Source organism: Elephas maximus, chromosome 20, assembly GCF_024166365.1.
Source record: "Elephas maximus indicus isolate mEleMax1 chromosome 20, mEleMax1 primary haplotype, whole genome shotgun sequence".
Classification (NCBI taxonomy): Eukaryota; Metazoa; Chordata; class Mammalia; order Proboscidea; family Elephantidae; genus Elephas; species Elephas maximus.
Window position 1 is genome coordinate 62,149,745 of NC_064838.1, and position 17,642 is coordinate 62,167,386.

At 39.3% G+C, this 17,642-nt stretch overlaps 1 protein-coding gene across 14 annotated transcripts in view; it reads right to left on the bottom strand.

Moving 5' to 3' along the window:
• The window catches only part of DNAH12 (dynein axonemal heavy chain 12), a 210,342-nt gene extending 197,427 nt beyond the window's left edge, over positions 1–12,915 (bottom strand). For 13 of the 14 annotated variants that reach the window (XR_007514395.1, XM_049861985.1, XM_049861986.1 and 10 more), the window contains exons 1-4: positions 12,770–12,915; positions 11,909–12,111; positions 4,243–4,324; positions 3,999–4,025 (exon numbers count right to left, since the gene is read on the bottom strand). Coding sequence is in view for 13 of the 14 variants with exons in the window: in XM_049861985.1 (XP_049717942.1) it covers positions 3,999–4,025; positions 4,243–4,324; positions 11,909–12,078 (279 nt within the window). In the remaining variant the exon portion in view is untranslated. Of the gene's footprint in view, positions 1–3,998; positions 4,026–4,242; positions 4,325–7,676; positions 7,889–11,908; positions 12,112–12,769 lie in introns of those variants that run through there. The other variant, XM_049861987.1, reaches the window with a different exon arrangement.
• Between the last annotated feature and the right edge of the window lie 4,727 nt (positions 12,916–17,642).

A 17,642-nucleotide genomic window follows, 5' to 3' on the forward strand; every position in this document is an offset into this window, starting at 1 on the left:
ACATCTCAGTGTGCCAGAAGTAAGGAAGTGCTCAGTGATAGGGTATGTCAAAAAGGACACAAGTGACAGCTTGAAGGGCTCCCACTAACCACCTCCCTAAATGGCCTCACTCCCCCACCAGTCCATCTCTGTCATAGTAGCCTGTTTTCCTTCATAGTACTTATCACAATTATTTTTATATTTATTTGTTTACTTGATTATTACATGTCTTCCCCATTAGAGTATAAACTCCTCAAGGGTAAACACTATGTCTGTCTTGTTCATCAACCTTAAGCACCTAGCGAAGGATCAAGTACAGAGTAGACATTTATTAAGAATTTTGTTAATAAGTGAATTAATCACAGACAAGGAAGATATTTTCTCAATCCCTCAAACCTACAGAAGTTCTATAAAGCAGGTCAGGGTCAAGCTCTGGATAAAACCATTACATGACCATATGCCAAAACCAAACCAATCCCACGGCCATCGAGTTGATTCCAACTCATGGCAACCCCAGAGGACAGAGTAGAACTAACTGCCCCATAGGGTTTCCAAGGAATGGCTGGTGGATTCGAACTGCTGACCTTTTGGTTAGCAGCCGAGCTCTTAACCACTGTACCACCAGGGCTCCACATGGCCATACAGTGATATGAAATTTTAAATCCATTGTTATAATAATGTATCCTTAACTTATACCTTTTTGTTTTTTAACCCTTTTATAAGCGACTGAATTGTGCCTCCCAAAAATGTGTGTCAACCTTGGCTAGGCCATGATTCCCAGTATTGTGAGATTATCCACCATTTTGTCATCTGATGTGATTTTTCTATGTGTTGTAAATCCTACCTCTATGATGTTAATGAGGCAGCTATGTTAATGAGGCAGGACTCAATCTACAAGATTAACTGTACCTCAAGTTAATCTCTTTTGAGACGTAAAAGAAAGAAGCGAGCAGAGACACAGGGGGACCTCACGCTACCAAGAATGAAGGACAGGAGGGGAGTCTGTTCTTTGGACATGAGGTCCCCGCCCTGAGAAGCTCCTAGACCAAGTGAAGGTTGATGACAAGGACCTTCCCTCAGAGCTGACAGAGGGAGAAAGCCTCCCCCTGGAGCTGGTACCCTGAATTCAAACTTCTAGTCTCCTAGATCATGAGAGAATAAATTTCTCTTTGTTAAAGCCGTGCACTTGCGGCATTTCTGTTATAGCAGCACTAGATAACTCAGACACCTTTCATCTCCCAAAATGAAAATACATTTGACCCTGAGAATGAAAGTGTAAATTCTTCCTTTATCAAAAAGATACCTGTTTTCTTGAGTCAAACCATGTACTTCCAAAGTCTTTCTTGAAAGCTTCCTACTTTATGCCTTCACTGTAGTCTCTTCACACTTCAGTCACAACATCTGCTATATTTCACTCAATGTGTTTATTTTTATTCATTCATCAAGTATTTATTGAATACCCACTAAGGGTATTCGATACCATAGTTGTTAAGATACAAAGATGATTTAAGAAGCAAATCCTAGCCTCGAGGCTAGGATACATAATTTTAATATATAAAAAGATAAATATAATAGAATGTGCTAAGTAAAATGAAAATGAACAGGGTATAATGGGAGCAAGAGGAAGTCATCTATCCAAACATACAGAAGGCTTTCTGGGGAATGATGACTGAGTTGAATCTTCAAAGATGAATTAGAGGCAGTCAGGTAAAAGGGAGCATGGATGGTGTGGAGGCATGCCAGGCAAAGGCAGTGAGGAGGGAAAGGGCATATTTCTTCAAGTCAAATGACAGAGGGCCTTGAATGCCACATTAAAGCTTTAATCCTATAGGTTAAAGGAGATCAGTGAAGGCTGCTACAGTCAGCGCAAGAGATAAAGGCCTAATCCAAAGCTGGGACAGGAAGAGAACTGATTAGACATACAATCATAGCAACTGGAAACCGCAGGTGGGTGACTGGGGAGGAGGAAAGAGAAGGCAACACAGATGTTTTAAGCACGAGTAACTGGACAGTATAAAAAACAACTAGAGTAGAGAATAAACAGAAGAGGAGTTTTATGAAGGAAGCTGATTAGTTCATTTTTTGACACGCTGAGTTTGAGGTATTTGTGCATAAATCTCTGGAAGTCGTCAATATATAAGGGAGGCAGTTGATTCAGGAAAGAAGAGAATCATCCAGCAAGATTCAAGAAAAGAGAACTACAGGCCACAGTCAGGTAGGGAAAAGAAACCCATGAAGGTGACAGAAAAATAATGGTCAGAGAACCAGGAGAATAAGCATAATGGAACAGAAAGGAAGAGAATAATCAGTAGTGTCAAAAGTCAGCTGAACTTGTTGTTCTTATTTCAGCCCTTCTAATAGGCACGTAATGATAACTCATCATGGTTTTAATTTTCATTGCCCTAATAACTGCTGATGTCAAACATCCTCCATGTGCTTATTTGCTTTCCCATATATCCTCTTTGGTAAAATGTCTGTGCATGTCTTTTGTCCATTTTCTAATTGGATTATTCATGTTTATACTGCTGAATTTTGAGATGCGTGGATACGTGATTCGTAAACATTTTCCCCCAGTGCGTAGCTTATGTTTTCATCCTCTTTACAAAATCTTTCACAGAGGAAGTTTTTAATTTTAATGAAATCCAATTTATTGTTTTTTTTTTTCTTTTCCTTTTGTGGATTGTGCTTTTGGTGTCACATCTATAAATTCTTTGTTTTCTTCTAAAAAGTTTTTATAGTTTTACATTTACATTTAAATCTACGACCCATTTTTAGCTAATTTTTGTACAAGGTGTGAGGCTTAGGTGGAAGATTTTTTGTTTTGTTTTTACTTATGTATGCCCAATTGTTCCGCCCTGTTTGTAGAAAAGGCTATTCTCTCTCCATTGAACTGCTTTTGCACCTTTGTCAAAAATCAGTTGGTTGTACTTGCGTAGGTCTATTTCTAAGTCATCTAGTTTGTTCCAATGATCTATTTGTCTAATTATTTCAAAGTAAAAAAGTGTTTTAAAAAGTCAGCTGGAGGTCTAATAAGAGAATTACTGAAAAAAAATACCATTTGGATTTGGCAGTTAGTGGTCACTGGTGATATTAATAATGTGGTGGTGCATCTGCCAGTAAAACTGCCAAGAGCAATAGATTCAGCAGTGAGTGACTGCTTTCGCATCCGGCTCCCTACTGTAGTGTGTGAGACACTAGGAGGCCAGAACTGACCAATACATCTTATGACTCACCCAGTCTCACACTGAATCCTTACGAATGTTCTGAGTTTGTTTTGTATCAGTTCTTACACCTAGTATAAAGAGGCAAGCACACACAGTCGAAGTCTCCAGAAAAACTGGGAAGCAGGTGGAGGAGGAAGAAAGATATTTAAAACAAACAAACAAACAAACAACCTTTGAAATAGCTAAAATGGGGTTGTGCCAAGTATCCTCAGTTCCCATGGTGGTATCCTCCTCAGCCCACTATCCCCAGGGGGAACTTTGAGGGACTTGGGGAAACCTGTAACCCCTTCTGGAAGCATGCTAACAGCTTCCTCTTTTGTGTAACCAGCTTCATAAATTCCTGTGTCCTTTGCCATTAAAGGAATTTTACACGTCGCCTCTTTCCACCAATCACATCGCAGCCCCACGCTGTCATCCGTGAAGTCAGCGTCTTTTTCTTTTTTAACCTCTGGCATCTAGCATGTGGTTCGCACACAATAGATTCTGAACAAGCACTTGTTGAGTAGATGAGGAGCTGTCATTATATCAAAATCTTATCCTAAAAAAATGTATTTTCTTTATAATGGCCACTTTGAATGTTTCTTTTTTTAGTAGTCTCAAATAACTACAACATATACATAACTAATCCTCAAATAATGAATAGCAAGAAAATTATAACTCAAAACCCATACTGTCCTCCATGACATGCTTGTTCCCCTTGATAGAGAAAACAAAAACCTCAGTTTCTAAATGTCTTCCTTTTATAGAATGAGCCTTAGCAGGTGGTCTTAGAAAAAATATAAAAATTGAACTCACTCCTTTTTTTTTATTTTCACTGGCCATCTGTCAAAAACAAACAAACAAAACATAATTAAATCAGAGAGATAAAATAAAAATATAAATAGCTTAAAATATACCTATTTCATTTTTAAATGTTAATCATATTGAAATTTTCTTAAAAATAATTAAGAATTAAAGCACAATAAAAATTATTTTAAAAAAATAATTAAGAATTAAAATGGCAAGATGATGGACTTTTTAAAGAGAAAATTTAACTTACAGTTGAAGGATATTCTGGCTCTGGTAATGAAGGTATTCTTTTATACAGTGTTTTGTCTAAATTTTTTTTGGCTCCATCAATTCTGAAATTTATAGTTAGAAAAATATATGACTCTCTTTAAGATAACATTAGAATATATTATTAAACCATTACAATTTGTGCATTTTTCTACTACACTAAAAAGAAGAGATATTCAAGAGTATTTCTATCTTACAGAATTTTCTATAAGAAAAAATCTCAATAGTTATTATTAGTGAGATCTTAATTTTCAAAAACTTCATGTGTAAAAGGGTGTGACTAAAAGTAATAATCAATTCATTTTTTAAATTATAACTTATTGATAATTTTGAAATTAATCCTCATGCACAGTAAGCCCTTACATGTATTATCTCTGCTCAAATACCATCTTGTTAGTGAAACTTTCCTTTACCCTATAAAATATTGCCCCCTTCACTATCCATCTCTTTTGTCCTGTCTTATCTTACTTCGTTGCACTTACCACCATCAGCCATTATATGCTGGTTATTTTCTGTCTCCCCACTCTGGGATATAAAAGAGCAGAAACTGTTTTACTACTGTATCTCCAGTGCCTGGAACAGTGCCTGGCACATAGTAGGTATTCAACAACCAATTTTGAATATATGAATTTATCATCCATAAAATAAAATTTCTTCTGTAAATAAAATTGTATCATATTATGTAATTCATTCATCTGTCAACAAACATTTATTGAACACTTAGATTATGTAAGGCATAATAAGGTAATATAAAAGTATAGCACCAACAATTCTCAAGGAATTTATAAACTGATAGGGTGAAAAGATAAAAACAGGATGCCATATGAAAGATATGGGACCCTGATCCTTAAAAGGAGGGACAAGTTTATTTCTACCCCAAGGGTATCTGGGAAGGCTACATGAACCGTTAGCATTTGCAATGAGCTTCAAACAAAGAAGAGAATTTCAGGTAGAGATGTGGTTATCCTGAGCAGATGGATCTGAAAAAACAAAGCCTCTGAGACAGGAAGACAAAAAAATGATCAAAAAATAAAATGGGAGTAGGGAGTTATCCAATATGTCCCAAGGTTACAGACCAGGTAGACAAAAGTTTGGAGAAATGGGTTGTACTATCAAGCTACAGGCCGCAAATAGCAAGTCTTTTTATTCAATAGACAATGGAGAGTCAATGAGAGTTTTTGAGCATGAGAACATTTTTAGGAAGAGAAATCTAACAGTTTGTGAAGGCTAGATGTACTGGAAGAGATGGCCAAGGCAGAAAGTGAACAAGGAAAAGAGACCTGAAAAAAGAAGTTTGGAGAATGCCAACATTGACAGGAATGTGGAAGAACAACAATTAAAGAAGGAAAGGGAGATATGGTCAGAGAGATAAGAGAAGAACCAAAAAGAATTTCAAGGAAAGGGTGGCCACTGGAACCAGAAAACTACAGACGGGAAAGCTCCATAAAGGCAGCAAACATATCTGCTTTGCTCACTGCTCTATCTGCACCACCTGGATAGTCCCTGTTTTAGTTGTCTAGTGCTGCTGTCACAGAAATACCACAAATGGATGGCTGTAACAAACGAAAGTTTATTCTCTCACAGTCTCGTAAGCTAGAAGTCCAAATTCAGGGTGTCAGCTCCAGGGGATGGCTTTCTCTATCGGCTCTGGAGGAAGGCCCTTGTCATCAATCCCTCCCTGGACTAGGAGGTTCTCCGCGCAGGAACCCTGGGTCCAAAGGATGCGCTCTGCTCCTGGCACTGCTTTCTCGGTAGTATGAGGTCCCCCATGTCTCTCTGCTCCCTTCTCTCTTTTATATCACAAAAGAGATTGGCTTAAGACACTATCTAATCTTGTAGATCTCATCAATATAAACCAAAAAAACAAACCCACTGCTACCTAATAGCGACTCATTCCAACTCATAGCAACCCTGTAGGACAAAGTAGAACTGCCCCATAGTTTCCAAGGACTGCCTGGTGGATTTGAACTGCCAACCTCTTTGTTAGCCACCATAGCACTTAACCACTATGCCACCTGGGTTTCCCTCATCAACATAACTGCTGCTAATCCAGCTCATTAACATCATAGTGATAGCATTTACAACACAAAGGGAAATCACATCAGATGACAAAATGGTAGACAATCCTACAATACTGGGAATCATGACCTACCCAAGTTGACAGATATTTTGGGGGGACACAATTCAATCCATGACGGTCCCCATCAAGAAAAAAAGAACTGAATAAATATCAGTTGAATAAATGATCAGGATAGTGGATCTGGAAAAGATCTCACACATCTAGTTCGATATCTTACCTGATACATGAATACTCTCAACAATATGAAGTTGAACTCCTTGTGCAGGGGATAGGGGACAAGGGGGTGGGAGGGCCATCACTTTCTGAGGCAGTGCCATCTATTGTCAGCTAGCTATTGTTGTTAGAAACAAAATTTTTATATTGAGTTGTATCCTTGCAACTACTATTTTCTGAAGCCAGATAGAAACAGTCATATTTTTCTTCCATGTTACTCTTCAAAAGCTTAATGATACCTACCCAGCTCCTTCAACTCTTCCTGTCAATAAAAGCTACCCTTTATGGCAAGCATATTATGTTTGAGGTATTGGGTTAGGATCTTTATATGCATATATTTCATTTAACTCTCACAACAATCCAAACACTATTCTTATCTCCATATTATAGATAAGAAAGTGAAAATAAGTAAGGTTATGTGACTTGCTGAAATTCACGTGGTTAATTAGCTCCAGAGATGAGATATGAGTCTGATGCCAGAGTCTATATTCTCATTCATTGAGTCAGCTCCATTCAAATGATATGGTTTTAAATTTCCTCCCTATCATGGCCATTCTCCTCTATAACTATTCTAGCTTGTCAATGTCCGTCTTAAAGTATAACCCCAGGATTTCAGATGCTGTTCGACCAGTGCAGAGTGAAAAGTTTTCTCTTCCACATTCTAGACATTCTATATTCACTAATGCAGACTAAGGCTGAATTAGCTTTTTGAGCAGCTTCATTTCCCTAGTGAATCTTCCTGAGCTAAAATCCCTAAGACCTTTACACATGAAGTGTGCCAGGAAATGTGCCAGGAATGTCCTCCTCCTTTTGTTCATCTCGAAGGCCTAGGTCAGACTTTCCCTTATACATCATGCCTCCCTGAACAGCCCCGCTCTAGTGATTACTACTTTCAAGGAATTTGCCTTATACTTTGGTATGTCACTTGGCACGAATAAGAGGCTGGCTTGCATTATAATTATCCCAATATAAAAATACATTAAACTACCTCAAGCTCTTCATATAAATGTCACCCTTTAATGGTGTAATATTAGCAAAATTTCTGCAGCCTGCTTTTGCCACTGGCAAAAGTACAACCAGAATGCTCCTTAGACACAAGGATGGCAAGACTATACCTCACGTACTTTGGACACGTTATCAGGAGGGCTCAGTCCCTGGAGAAGGACATCGGCTTGGTCAAGTAGAAGGTCAGCAAAGAAGAGGAAGACCCTCAACAAGATGAACTGACACAGTGACTGCAACAATGGGCTTAAGCATAACAACAATTGTGAGGATGGCGCAGGATCGGGCAGTGTTTTGTTCTGTTTGTTCTCAGTCAGAGCCAACTCGACAGCACCTAAAAACAACATAAATAAAGAGAGCTAGGAAGAATGTAAGAGTGAGCCTTTTCATTCCCTGTCTATTTTCGTTTTGTGTATTAACAATTAAAAAGGAAGAAATAAACAAAAACCAGATTAATTCCAAAAATCTGTGTAAGAGACCTCATGTGGTGAAGGAGACAAACACTGGTCTGAATCAAGAGGGAGTTAGCAGCCAAAGTAGGTTCATTCTTGAAAAAAAAGATTGGTTCACTCATGAGCAACTGCCTCCTGAACCTATTACCCTGAGATAAGCTTTGAACTTTGAACCAAAAATATCCTCTGAAGTCTTCTTAAAACTGAATAGTAAAAAAGATCTGCCTTGAGCATTATGCTCTTTTAAGAACAATCTATATGGGATCAAATTTACAATAGTAAGTCAAAAGATTGGAAGGGAACCTTAGGGGTTAGTAAGCTTAAGATAAAGGGGGAGGAACAACTCAGAAAAGGAGAAAAGGAGGGTGAGAATGGTTGTACAACTCTAGGAATGCAATCAATGTCACTAAATGGTACATGTAGAAGCTGCTGAATTGGTTTATGTTTTGCTGTGTATATTCTCAACAAGAGCAAAACAAAATTAGCTAAAAAAAAAAAAAAAAAAAATTGGCTCAGCCAGGTGTTCCCAGGAACTGGTCCCAGCATGAGGCCCAATTCTGCCCATGACTCTTGACCTCGTGCCTTACCCCTGAACTCCCTCTATTCACAGGCCTTGCCCCACCTTTAAAGAAAGGAAGCCTGCATTCCTACTGCCTAACAGGTAGAGGTAGTGAGAAGATAGAGAAACGCAAACTCCATGGCCATCCAGAAAGGTACACTTGCAGTACTTGTTGTTAGGTGCTGTCAATTCAATTTCAACTAATTGTGACCCCATAACTCTAGGGCACTGGGTTTTTAGGTATGACAGAGTAGAACTGCCCATACAGTTTTCTAGGCTGTTATCTTTATGGGAGCAGATTGCTAGTGCTTTCTCCCATAGAAGCACTGGTGGGTTCAAACCACCAAACTTTTGGTTAGCAGCCAAGCACTTAACCGTTACACCAGCAGGGCTCCTTATATTTCCAGTACAAAAACTCTTAATTCCAAATGAATTTTTCCCAAAGAAGCACATAACCGTTCTAAACTCAGTATTTATAGAACACTACCTTCAGGTAATTCAGAGGCAGTAACTTTTATTAAGCACCCGAATGAAAGCGGTACTACTTACAGATCTGTACAAAGCACCCTAAGAGGTAAGATTCCTCCTTAGTAAATTCATTCATTCACTCATTCATTCACTCATCCATTCACCCATATTAACATGACATTGTGCTTTGTTTCAGATCTCTGTCCTTAAGCATGCCAAAGTAGAGGAGAAAGACAACTAAAAAAATGAGTGACAACACTTTCTATGATAATACGCTCTGCTCTCTCTGCTTGCGACAACCTGCTTTCTGGTCTTCCTCCTGCCTTACCAGTCACACTTCTTTACACTACATGTGGCTTACCCTTCTCTACCCAACATCTAAATATTACAGTTCCTGTACCAGGTCTCCTTGTCTCCTTCCACTCTTGCCCTCTTCCCCTCCACCTCAGTCTATTCTCAGTAGCCAGGGTGGTATTTTAAAAAAGTAAATCAGATACCATGTCACTTCCCTGTTTAAAACATTTCAATTCCTTCCACTGCACCTAAAATCAAAACTACTTATCCTGGTGGACAAAACCTTGCATGATCTGCCCCATCTTTCTCTCCATCTTCTCCAGGCCCAGGATACTCCAGTGACACTGGTCTTTACCAAGTCCTAGAACACACTAGGGGCATTCATTTTTTCAGAGCTTTCACGCTTGCTATTCTGTTTGCTGGAGCGCTTTCCCCGTGTTTAAATGACAGGCTTCTTATTCTTTAGGTCTTTACTTAAATGTTATCTCCAGTCCTTTTCTCTCCACCTGCCCCGGCACTCTATTACACTAGCTTATTTCTTCACAACACCTATCACCATCTAAAAGTACATTAACATACTTTCTTTTTTAACATTTTCTGGTAGAATATAAGTGCTCTAAAGACAGGATCCTTTCCGCCATGTTCTCTATGGTCTCCCTAGTAACACAGTATAATATGTGTATAACAGTAAGTATTTAATATTCCTGAATAAACTGATAGAAGAAAAATATGCAGAATGGGTTAAAGCAGCACAAAGGATTGGGAGAAGTCTCCTCAGAGGGATGATCAGTAAGCTAAGCCTTGAAGAGCTAATGTAAGTTCCCAGGCAGATAAAGCAGTGAAGAAAATTCCAGGAAGCATCTCTAAGTCATAAAAAATACAGCATGTTCATGGAACTGCAAGTAGTTGAACTCAGCAATGTGGGATAAAGAAAGATTTTGGAGTAAAAACAATCTGTAACACCTAGGTAATACTCTACTACTCTCTAAGACCACTGAAATGTTGAACAGTTTTAGAAATAAAGGGATAAAATGTATCTCTTACAGTATATGGTACTGACATCAGTCAATATACCACATAAATTTAGATTTAAATATGAGTAGATGATTGATAAACTAATAAAATGTAAATTTAAAGAAAGTTTTATAGATATAACAAATATATATTAACAGGCTGTTTAATTGTAAAGAAAGTAAAATCAGCAAAAACTTAAATTATTAAATTGGCAGTAACATGACCATCAGCAATGTAAAAGACGGTAAAAGTCAGTCTGGTGCAAAAATGTTTATAAATGAGGCCAACCAAGAAGGGAAAGAAGGATGCAGAAACACAAGCAAGACTCCACCAGAGAGGAGCTCCCCATTGTACAGTTTAGCGTTGGCCTGGAATCTCCCAGATGAGATCCTGTCTGTTTTTTATTTATCCCAGAGCTCAGCAGAGTCAGGTACCTAGGGAATTCTCAGTAATTATTTGTTGATAGCTGATACCTAAATTAGTTTTAATTTTCACTAAATTGGCGGGGCGGGGGGGGGAAGGTGGCTGGGCTAGGTTGTCATTTATATAGAAAAATGTTTAAACATAAGTCATTTCAAGATGTTTTATTCTTTCTTCAAATGAAATGATATCTGTAGAGGCCCAATGACTTGGTTTTTCTATCAAGGATCAGACTGGTATGGTGCTTTAAAGTATTTGAACTCTAGACTCAAACCTTCTGAATCTAATCCCCAGCTCTGTCACTTCCTAGCTTTGTGACCTTGGGCAAGTTACTTCTCTGCACCTCAGTTTTCTCACCTGTAACACAGAGATAGCAACAGTACCTACCTTATAAGGTTATTGTAAGAAGTAAACGAATACATAGAATAAGTAATGACAACAAAGCCTTACTAGATGTTATAGACTGAATTGTGTTCCCCAAAAATATGTGTCAACTTGGCTAGGCTGTGATTCCCCATTATTTGTGATTGTCTACCATTTTGTCGTCTGATGTGATTTTCCTATGTGTTGTAAATCCTACCTCTATGATGTTAATGAGGCAGGATTAGAGGCAGGACTCAATGTACAAGATTAGGTTATGTTTTAAGTCAATCTCTTTTGAGATGGTAAAAGAGAGAAGCCAACAGAGAGACAGGGAGACCTCATACCACCAAGTAACAAGAGCCAGGAGAACTGCACATCCTTTGGACCTGGTGTCCCTGTGCTGAGAAGCTCCTCAGCTGGGGAAGATTGATGACAAGAACCTTCCCCCAGAGCTGACAGAGAGAAAAAGTCTTCCCCTGGAGCTGATGCCCTCAATTCAGACTTCTAACCTCCTAGTCTGTGAGAGAATAAATTTCTCTTTGTTAAATCCATCCACTTGTGGTATTTCTGTTATAGCGGCAGTAGATAACTAAAACACTAAAGGTAACCACTATACAGTGTTTGTGCTACTATGGTTATTTTTCAATTGTTTCCCTAATTAAACTTGAAGATGGTATTTTGTTTACAAATTAACATTCAGAGTTAAAGTTTTTTTATGAGAATATGAACGCTAATCAGTTTACCTGAATTCAAAGCAAGCATTGTTTACTAATGTGCCACTTACACTAACTGATGAATTGTCTTCTGCTGCTCCTTAGATCTTCTGTACTTGAGCAGCTTGCTTTGGGATGGTGTGTCCACACCCAGGTCTTCTGAGGGATGAACTATGGGGGGCAACTTCAAGTTTAGAGCCTCCTTTTCTGCTGCAATGGTAGCTTTGTTTTCATCTGACATCTTGGTCCCCTACAGGTTAAAATACTCTATACTCTGAGGAGAAAAAGTCCATAAAGCCATTTTGTAAAACAAGCCTCCATATATTCATATCTTACATGTCAATGCCAAAAAATAAAATTCTAGGCCCTTTTAGATCTTCCTCCCAGATATGGAAATACTCGTAAGAATGGCAGTTGAGATAAATGAGGAGAGATTCCTATTAGAGCTTTACCATCCATTTGTCATGAAGAAATGAAAGAAGTTGCTTTCCCTTGGGGGCTTCAGTTTCCTGAAGGATTAAATCAATAGATTAGATGCTCTCTAAATATCCCTACAGCTCTAAAATTCTGGGCCAAATTTCCTCTCTGGGATACAAACCACAATAAAAAAAAAAAATTAAAATCCAGGTGTTGAGGTATGCCTCCCAAATAAGCTGATATTTAAAATTATATTTTGAAACACCAAAAAAAAGAAAGAAATTTGAAACAACCATCTTCCTAGAAAGAGTGATGCTATCACCAAGCAAAAATAGGCATACTTAATGCACTGCCAGTCAACTCTAAAATGTTACGTAAACGCAGAACAAGTCACAGTGATACCAACTGCATTTCCGGCGGGTGCCCACAGAATTTGGAGATTACCGCCTTGAACCAAATCGTAATGGCCTGCCCTGAGAAAGAGGAGAAGAGAAAAGTGGAGGACAAGAAAGTACCTGTCTGATTGTTTTTCACTACTTCCTGGCTGGGCAGAGGAGAGGGAAACGTTCAACCAGTTTCTTCTCTAGTGGGAAGAAGGAGGATAATGAGGGCTGAAAGCTCCGGAACCCCGTCAGCTCCCACGCAGCAGCTAGCTAAGAGCGGTAGCCACCGGGGAGAAACAAAGTCGTCGTCATGGAAACCGTCCCGCCCGCCAGCCCGCCGCAGCAGGGGTTGCTTGGAGAGGCTGTTGCTGAGCTGCAACAGAGCTGTCAAAACAGTAATTCATTCTCAAGTTAAGTGGAGAGTGGGTGAGCGAGATTTGTACCTAACAACCTTCCCTCGCTAGGGGTCCAGGGAATCAGGATCTTCAAATTCTGGAAAAGCAAGACTGGAAATCTGGATCCATTGGAAAACAGATTTACTCGTTCTCAGAGGCCAATCAAGTCTTCAAGCGTCCCCACTGTGACTTCCTGTAAATATTGTAACTGCTAAGCAATATAATTTCTTTTTTCTATATCTGATATTTGTTTAGACAGTACTTTTCCTTCAGGAAATCTTGGCAAAATCGAAGGGGTTTAAGGTGTAAACTTCTAAGTATGCTTGGAGAGAGAAAACGTGCTATTTGAGGCTGCACAACACATATTCCACCCAAACGCCAGAGTTGTTTTTGTTAGGTGCTGTTGAATCTGTTCCAACTCATAGCGACCCCATGTACAACAGAACAAAACACTGCCGAGTCCTGCACCATCTTCACAATCATTGCTATGTTTGAGCCCACCTTTGCAACCACTGTGTCAATCCATCTTGCTAAGGGTCTTCTTCTCTTTTGCTGACCCTTTACTTTACAAAGCATGATGTCCTTCTCCAGGGAGTGGTCCCTCCTGATAACATGTCCAAAGTATGTGTGCTTGTCTTAGGCTGGGTTCTCTAGAAGAGAAAACCAGTGAAATGTGTAGAGAGAGAGAGAGATTTATCTCAAAGAAATGGTTCACATGATTGTAGAGGCTAGCAAGTTCCAATTCCATGGGTCAGGCATCAGGCTGGATGTCCCTCCTGACTCACACAGCTGCAGGGGTGGACAAACCCAAAATCAGCAGGTCAGACAGCAGGCTACTGGCTCGTGGGCTGCAGAGACTGATGAATCCAAGATCGGCAGGTCAGATGGCAGGTGGCTGGCTCATAGGCTATGGAGGCCAACAAATCTCAGGATAAGCAGGCAATACAGCAGGCCACTGGCTCAAGTCCCAAGAACCAGAAGTCAGATGATGACGAGTTGAATGCAGAGTGCTGTGCCAGAATGTCTCTCTCTCTATATATATATTTATAGGATGCAGGCCACACCCCCAAGGAAACTCCCCTTACAAATGATTGGCTGATCAACTCAGTTCACATCATGGAGGATGACTACATCATTACATAACTGTCAAACCACTGAGAATCATGGCCCAGCCAAGTTGGCACACAACCTTAACAATCACAATACCCAAATAAAATTGAGGAATAAATCCTAGTAGGGTATTGATAGCATATTTATTCAACAAATATTTGAGCACCCCTTTGTGCCAGTCAAGAGCCCTGGTAGCACAGGTCTTAAGAGGCCAGCAGTTCAAATCCACCATCCACTCCTTGGAAACCCTATGGGGCAGTTCTCCTCTGTCCTATAGGGTTGCTATGAGTCAGAATCAACTCAACAGCAATGGGTTTGGGCTTTTTTTTTTTTGGTATATGCCAGTCACCATGTAAACAAAAAAAAATTTTTTTTAATGAAAGGGCAGCCTACAGTATTGTATCTTGCATGTAGTGAATGCTCTCAAAAGGTCACTGAATGATTAAGTGAATAAAACTTTCTGGCAGCTTGTAAAAGCAAGTAATCTTTCTGTGGAAAACAAAACACCTGTATGATGTTTTTTTGACGTGTCAGTTTGGATACTAGGCTAAACTACAAAAACTGGAAGGAGAGCAGCACTCTTTTGCATCATACCTTCTCCCAATTTACCAAACACTAATCTAGGTGCTGGTTTTTTTTTTTTTTTCTGGGAATCTAGGTGCTACTGTGAAGGATTTTGCGGATGTAATTAAAGTCCTGAGTCAGTTGGCTTTAAACTAGGGAGACTGTCCTGGGTAAGCCTGACTCAATTAGTGGAAGCTCTTTTAAAAAGAAAATTTAGGCATTCCCTGAGTCAGATTCCAAACAGCATCTGGGTCTACAATTGCTCTCTCCACTCTGGATCTTCCCTTCCTGACAGCCTGCCCTACAGACCTGGGATTTGCTTAACCAGTCCCCAGGAGTGCATAAGCAAATTCCTTGTAATAAACCCGTATCTGTCTATATGTTCTACTAGCTCTCCTCTGGTTGAACCTGACTGATGCAATGTATATCTTTTTTTTTTTTAAACAGCTTTATTGAGGTATAATTTACATACCATAAAATTCACCACCTGTAAGTATACAATTCAGTAATTTTTAGCAAATTTATAGTCATGGAACCATTAGTGTGATCCAGTGCTAAAACATTTCCATCACCACAGAAAGTTTCCTTGGGCCCATCTGCAGTCAATCCCTGCTCCTACTTCCAGCCCCAGGCAACCACTGATGTGCTATCAGCCTCTAAAGATTTCCAAGTTCTGAGAATTTCATATAAATGGAATCATACATTATATAGTCTTTTGTGGCTGGGTTCTTTCACTGACTGATAACCTAGTGGGTGTATAGTGGTTACCTCATTGGAGTCTTAATTTGCATTTCCCTAATGACTAAAGATGTTGAACATCTTTTCATGAGCTTATTGTTGTTTTTGTTAGGTTCCATCAAGTTGGTTCCGGCTCATAGCGACCCTATGTACTACAGAACAAAACACTTCCCAGTCCTTCGCCTTGCTCACAATCGTTTTGCTTAACCTATTGTTGCAGCCACTGAGTCAATCCATCTCATTGAGGGTCTCCTTCTTTTTCACTGACCCTGTATTCTACCAAGCTACCAAGCATGATGTCCTTCTCCAGGGTCTGATCCCTCCTGATAACATGTCCAAAGTATGTAAGATGCAGTCTCGCCATCCTTGCTTCTAAGGAGCATTCTGGTTGTACTTCTTCAAAGACAGATTTGTTCGTTCTTTTGGCAGTCCCCAGTATATTTAATATTCTTCACCAACACCACAATTCAAAGGCATCAATTCTTCTTCAGTCTTCCTTATTCACTGTCCAGCTTTCACATGCATATGATGCCATTGAAAATGCCATGGCTTGGCCCACTTTTGTCTTCAAGGTGACATCTTTGCTCTTCAACACTTTGAAGAGGTCCTTTGCAGCAGATTTATCCAATGCAATGCGTCTTTTGATTTCTTGACTGCTGCTTCCATGGCTGTTGATTGTGGATCCAAGTAAAATGAAATCCTTGACAACTTCAATCTTTTCTCCATTTATCATGATGTTGCTCATTGGTCCAGTTGTGAGGATTGTTTTCTTTATGGTGTAATCTATACTGAAGGCTGTGGTCTTTGATCTTCATCAGTGCTTCACATCCTCTTCACTTTCGGAAATCAAGGTTGTGTCATCTGCATAATGCAGGTTGTTAATGAGTCTTCCTCCAATCCTGATGCCCCATTCTTCTGCATAGACTCCAGCCTCTTGGATTGTCTGCTCAGCATACAAACAGGTATGGTGAAAGAATACAACCCTGATGCACACCTTTCCTGACTTTAAATCACTCAGTATCCCCTTGTTCTGTTTGAACAACTGCCTATTGATTTATGCACAGGTTCCTCATGAGCACAATTAAGTGTTCTCAAGTTCCCATTTTTTGCAATGTTATCCATAATTTGTTATGATCCACAGAGTCGAATGCCTTTGATAGTCAATAAAACACAGGTAAACATCTTTCTGGTATTCTCTGCTTTCAGCCAGGATCCTGGTTCTATGTCCTCTTCTGAACCTGGCCTGAATTTCTGGCAGTTCCTTGTTGATATACTGAAGCAGACACTTCTGAATGATCTTCAGCAAAATTTTACTTGTGTGTGATATTAATAATATTGTTCAATAATTTCCACATTCAGTTGGATCACCTTTCTTGGGAATAGGCATAAATATGGATCTCTCCCAGTCAGTTGGTCAGGTAGCTGTCTTCCAAATCTCCTGGCATAGACAAGTGAGCGCTCCCAGCACTGCATCCATTTGTTGAAACATCTCAATTGATATTCCATCAATTCCTGGAGCTTTGTTTTTCTCCAATGCCTTTAGTGCAGCTTGGACTTCTTTCTTCAGTACCATCTATTCCCGATCATATACTACCTCCTGAAATGGTTGAATATCAACCAATTCTTTTTGGTATAATGACCCTGTGTATTCTTTCCATCTTCTTTTGATGCTTCTGGCATCCTTTAATATTTTCCCCATGGAGTCCTTCACTACTGAAACTCAAGGCTTGAATTTTTTCTTCAGTTCTTTCAGCTTGAGAAATGGCCAGCGTGTTCTTCCCTTTCCGTTTGCTATCTCCAGCTCTTTGCACGTGTCATTATAATACTTTACTTTGTCTTCTCAAGCCGCCGTTTGAAATCTTGTATTCAGTTCTTTCACGTCATCATTTCTTTCTTTTGCTTTAGCTATTCATCGTTCAAGAGCAAGTTTCAGAGCCTCTTCTGACATCGATTTTGGTCTTTTTTTTCTTTCCTGTCTTTTTAATGACCTTTCGTGTTCTTCATGTATGATGTCCTTGATGTCATTCTACAACTCATCTGGTCTTTATTCATCAGTGTTCAATGAGTCAAATCTATTCTTGAGATGGTCTTTAAATTCAGGTGGGATATACTCAAGGTTGTACTTTGGCTCTTGTCAACTTGTTCTGGTATTATTCAGTTTCAACTTGAACTTGCATATGAGCAATTGATGGTCTGTT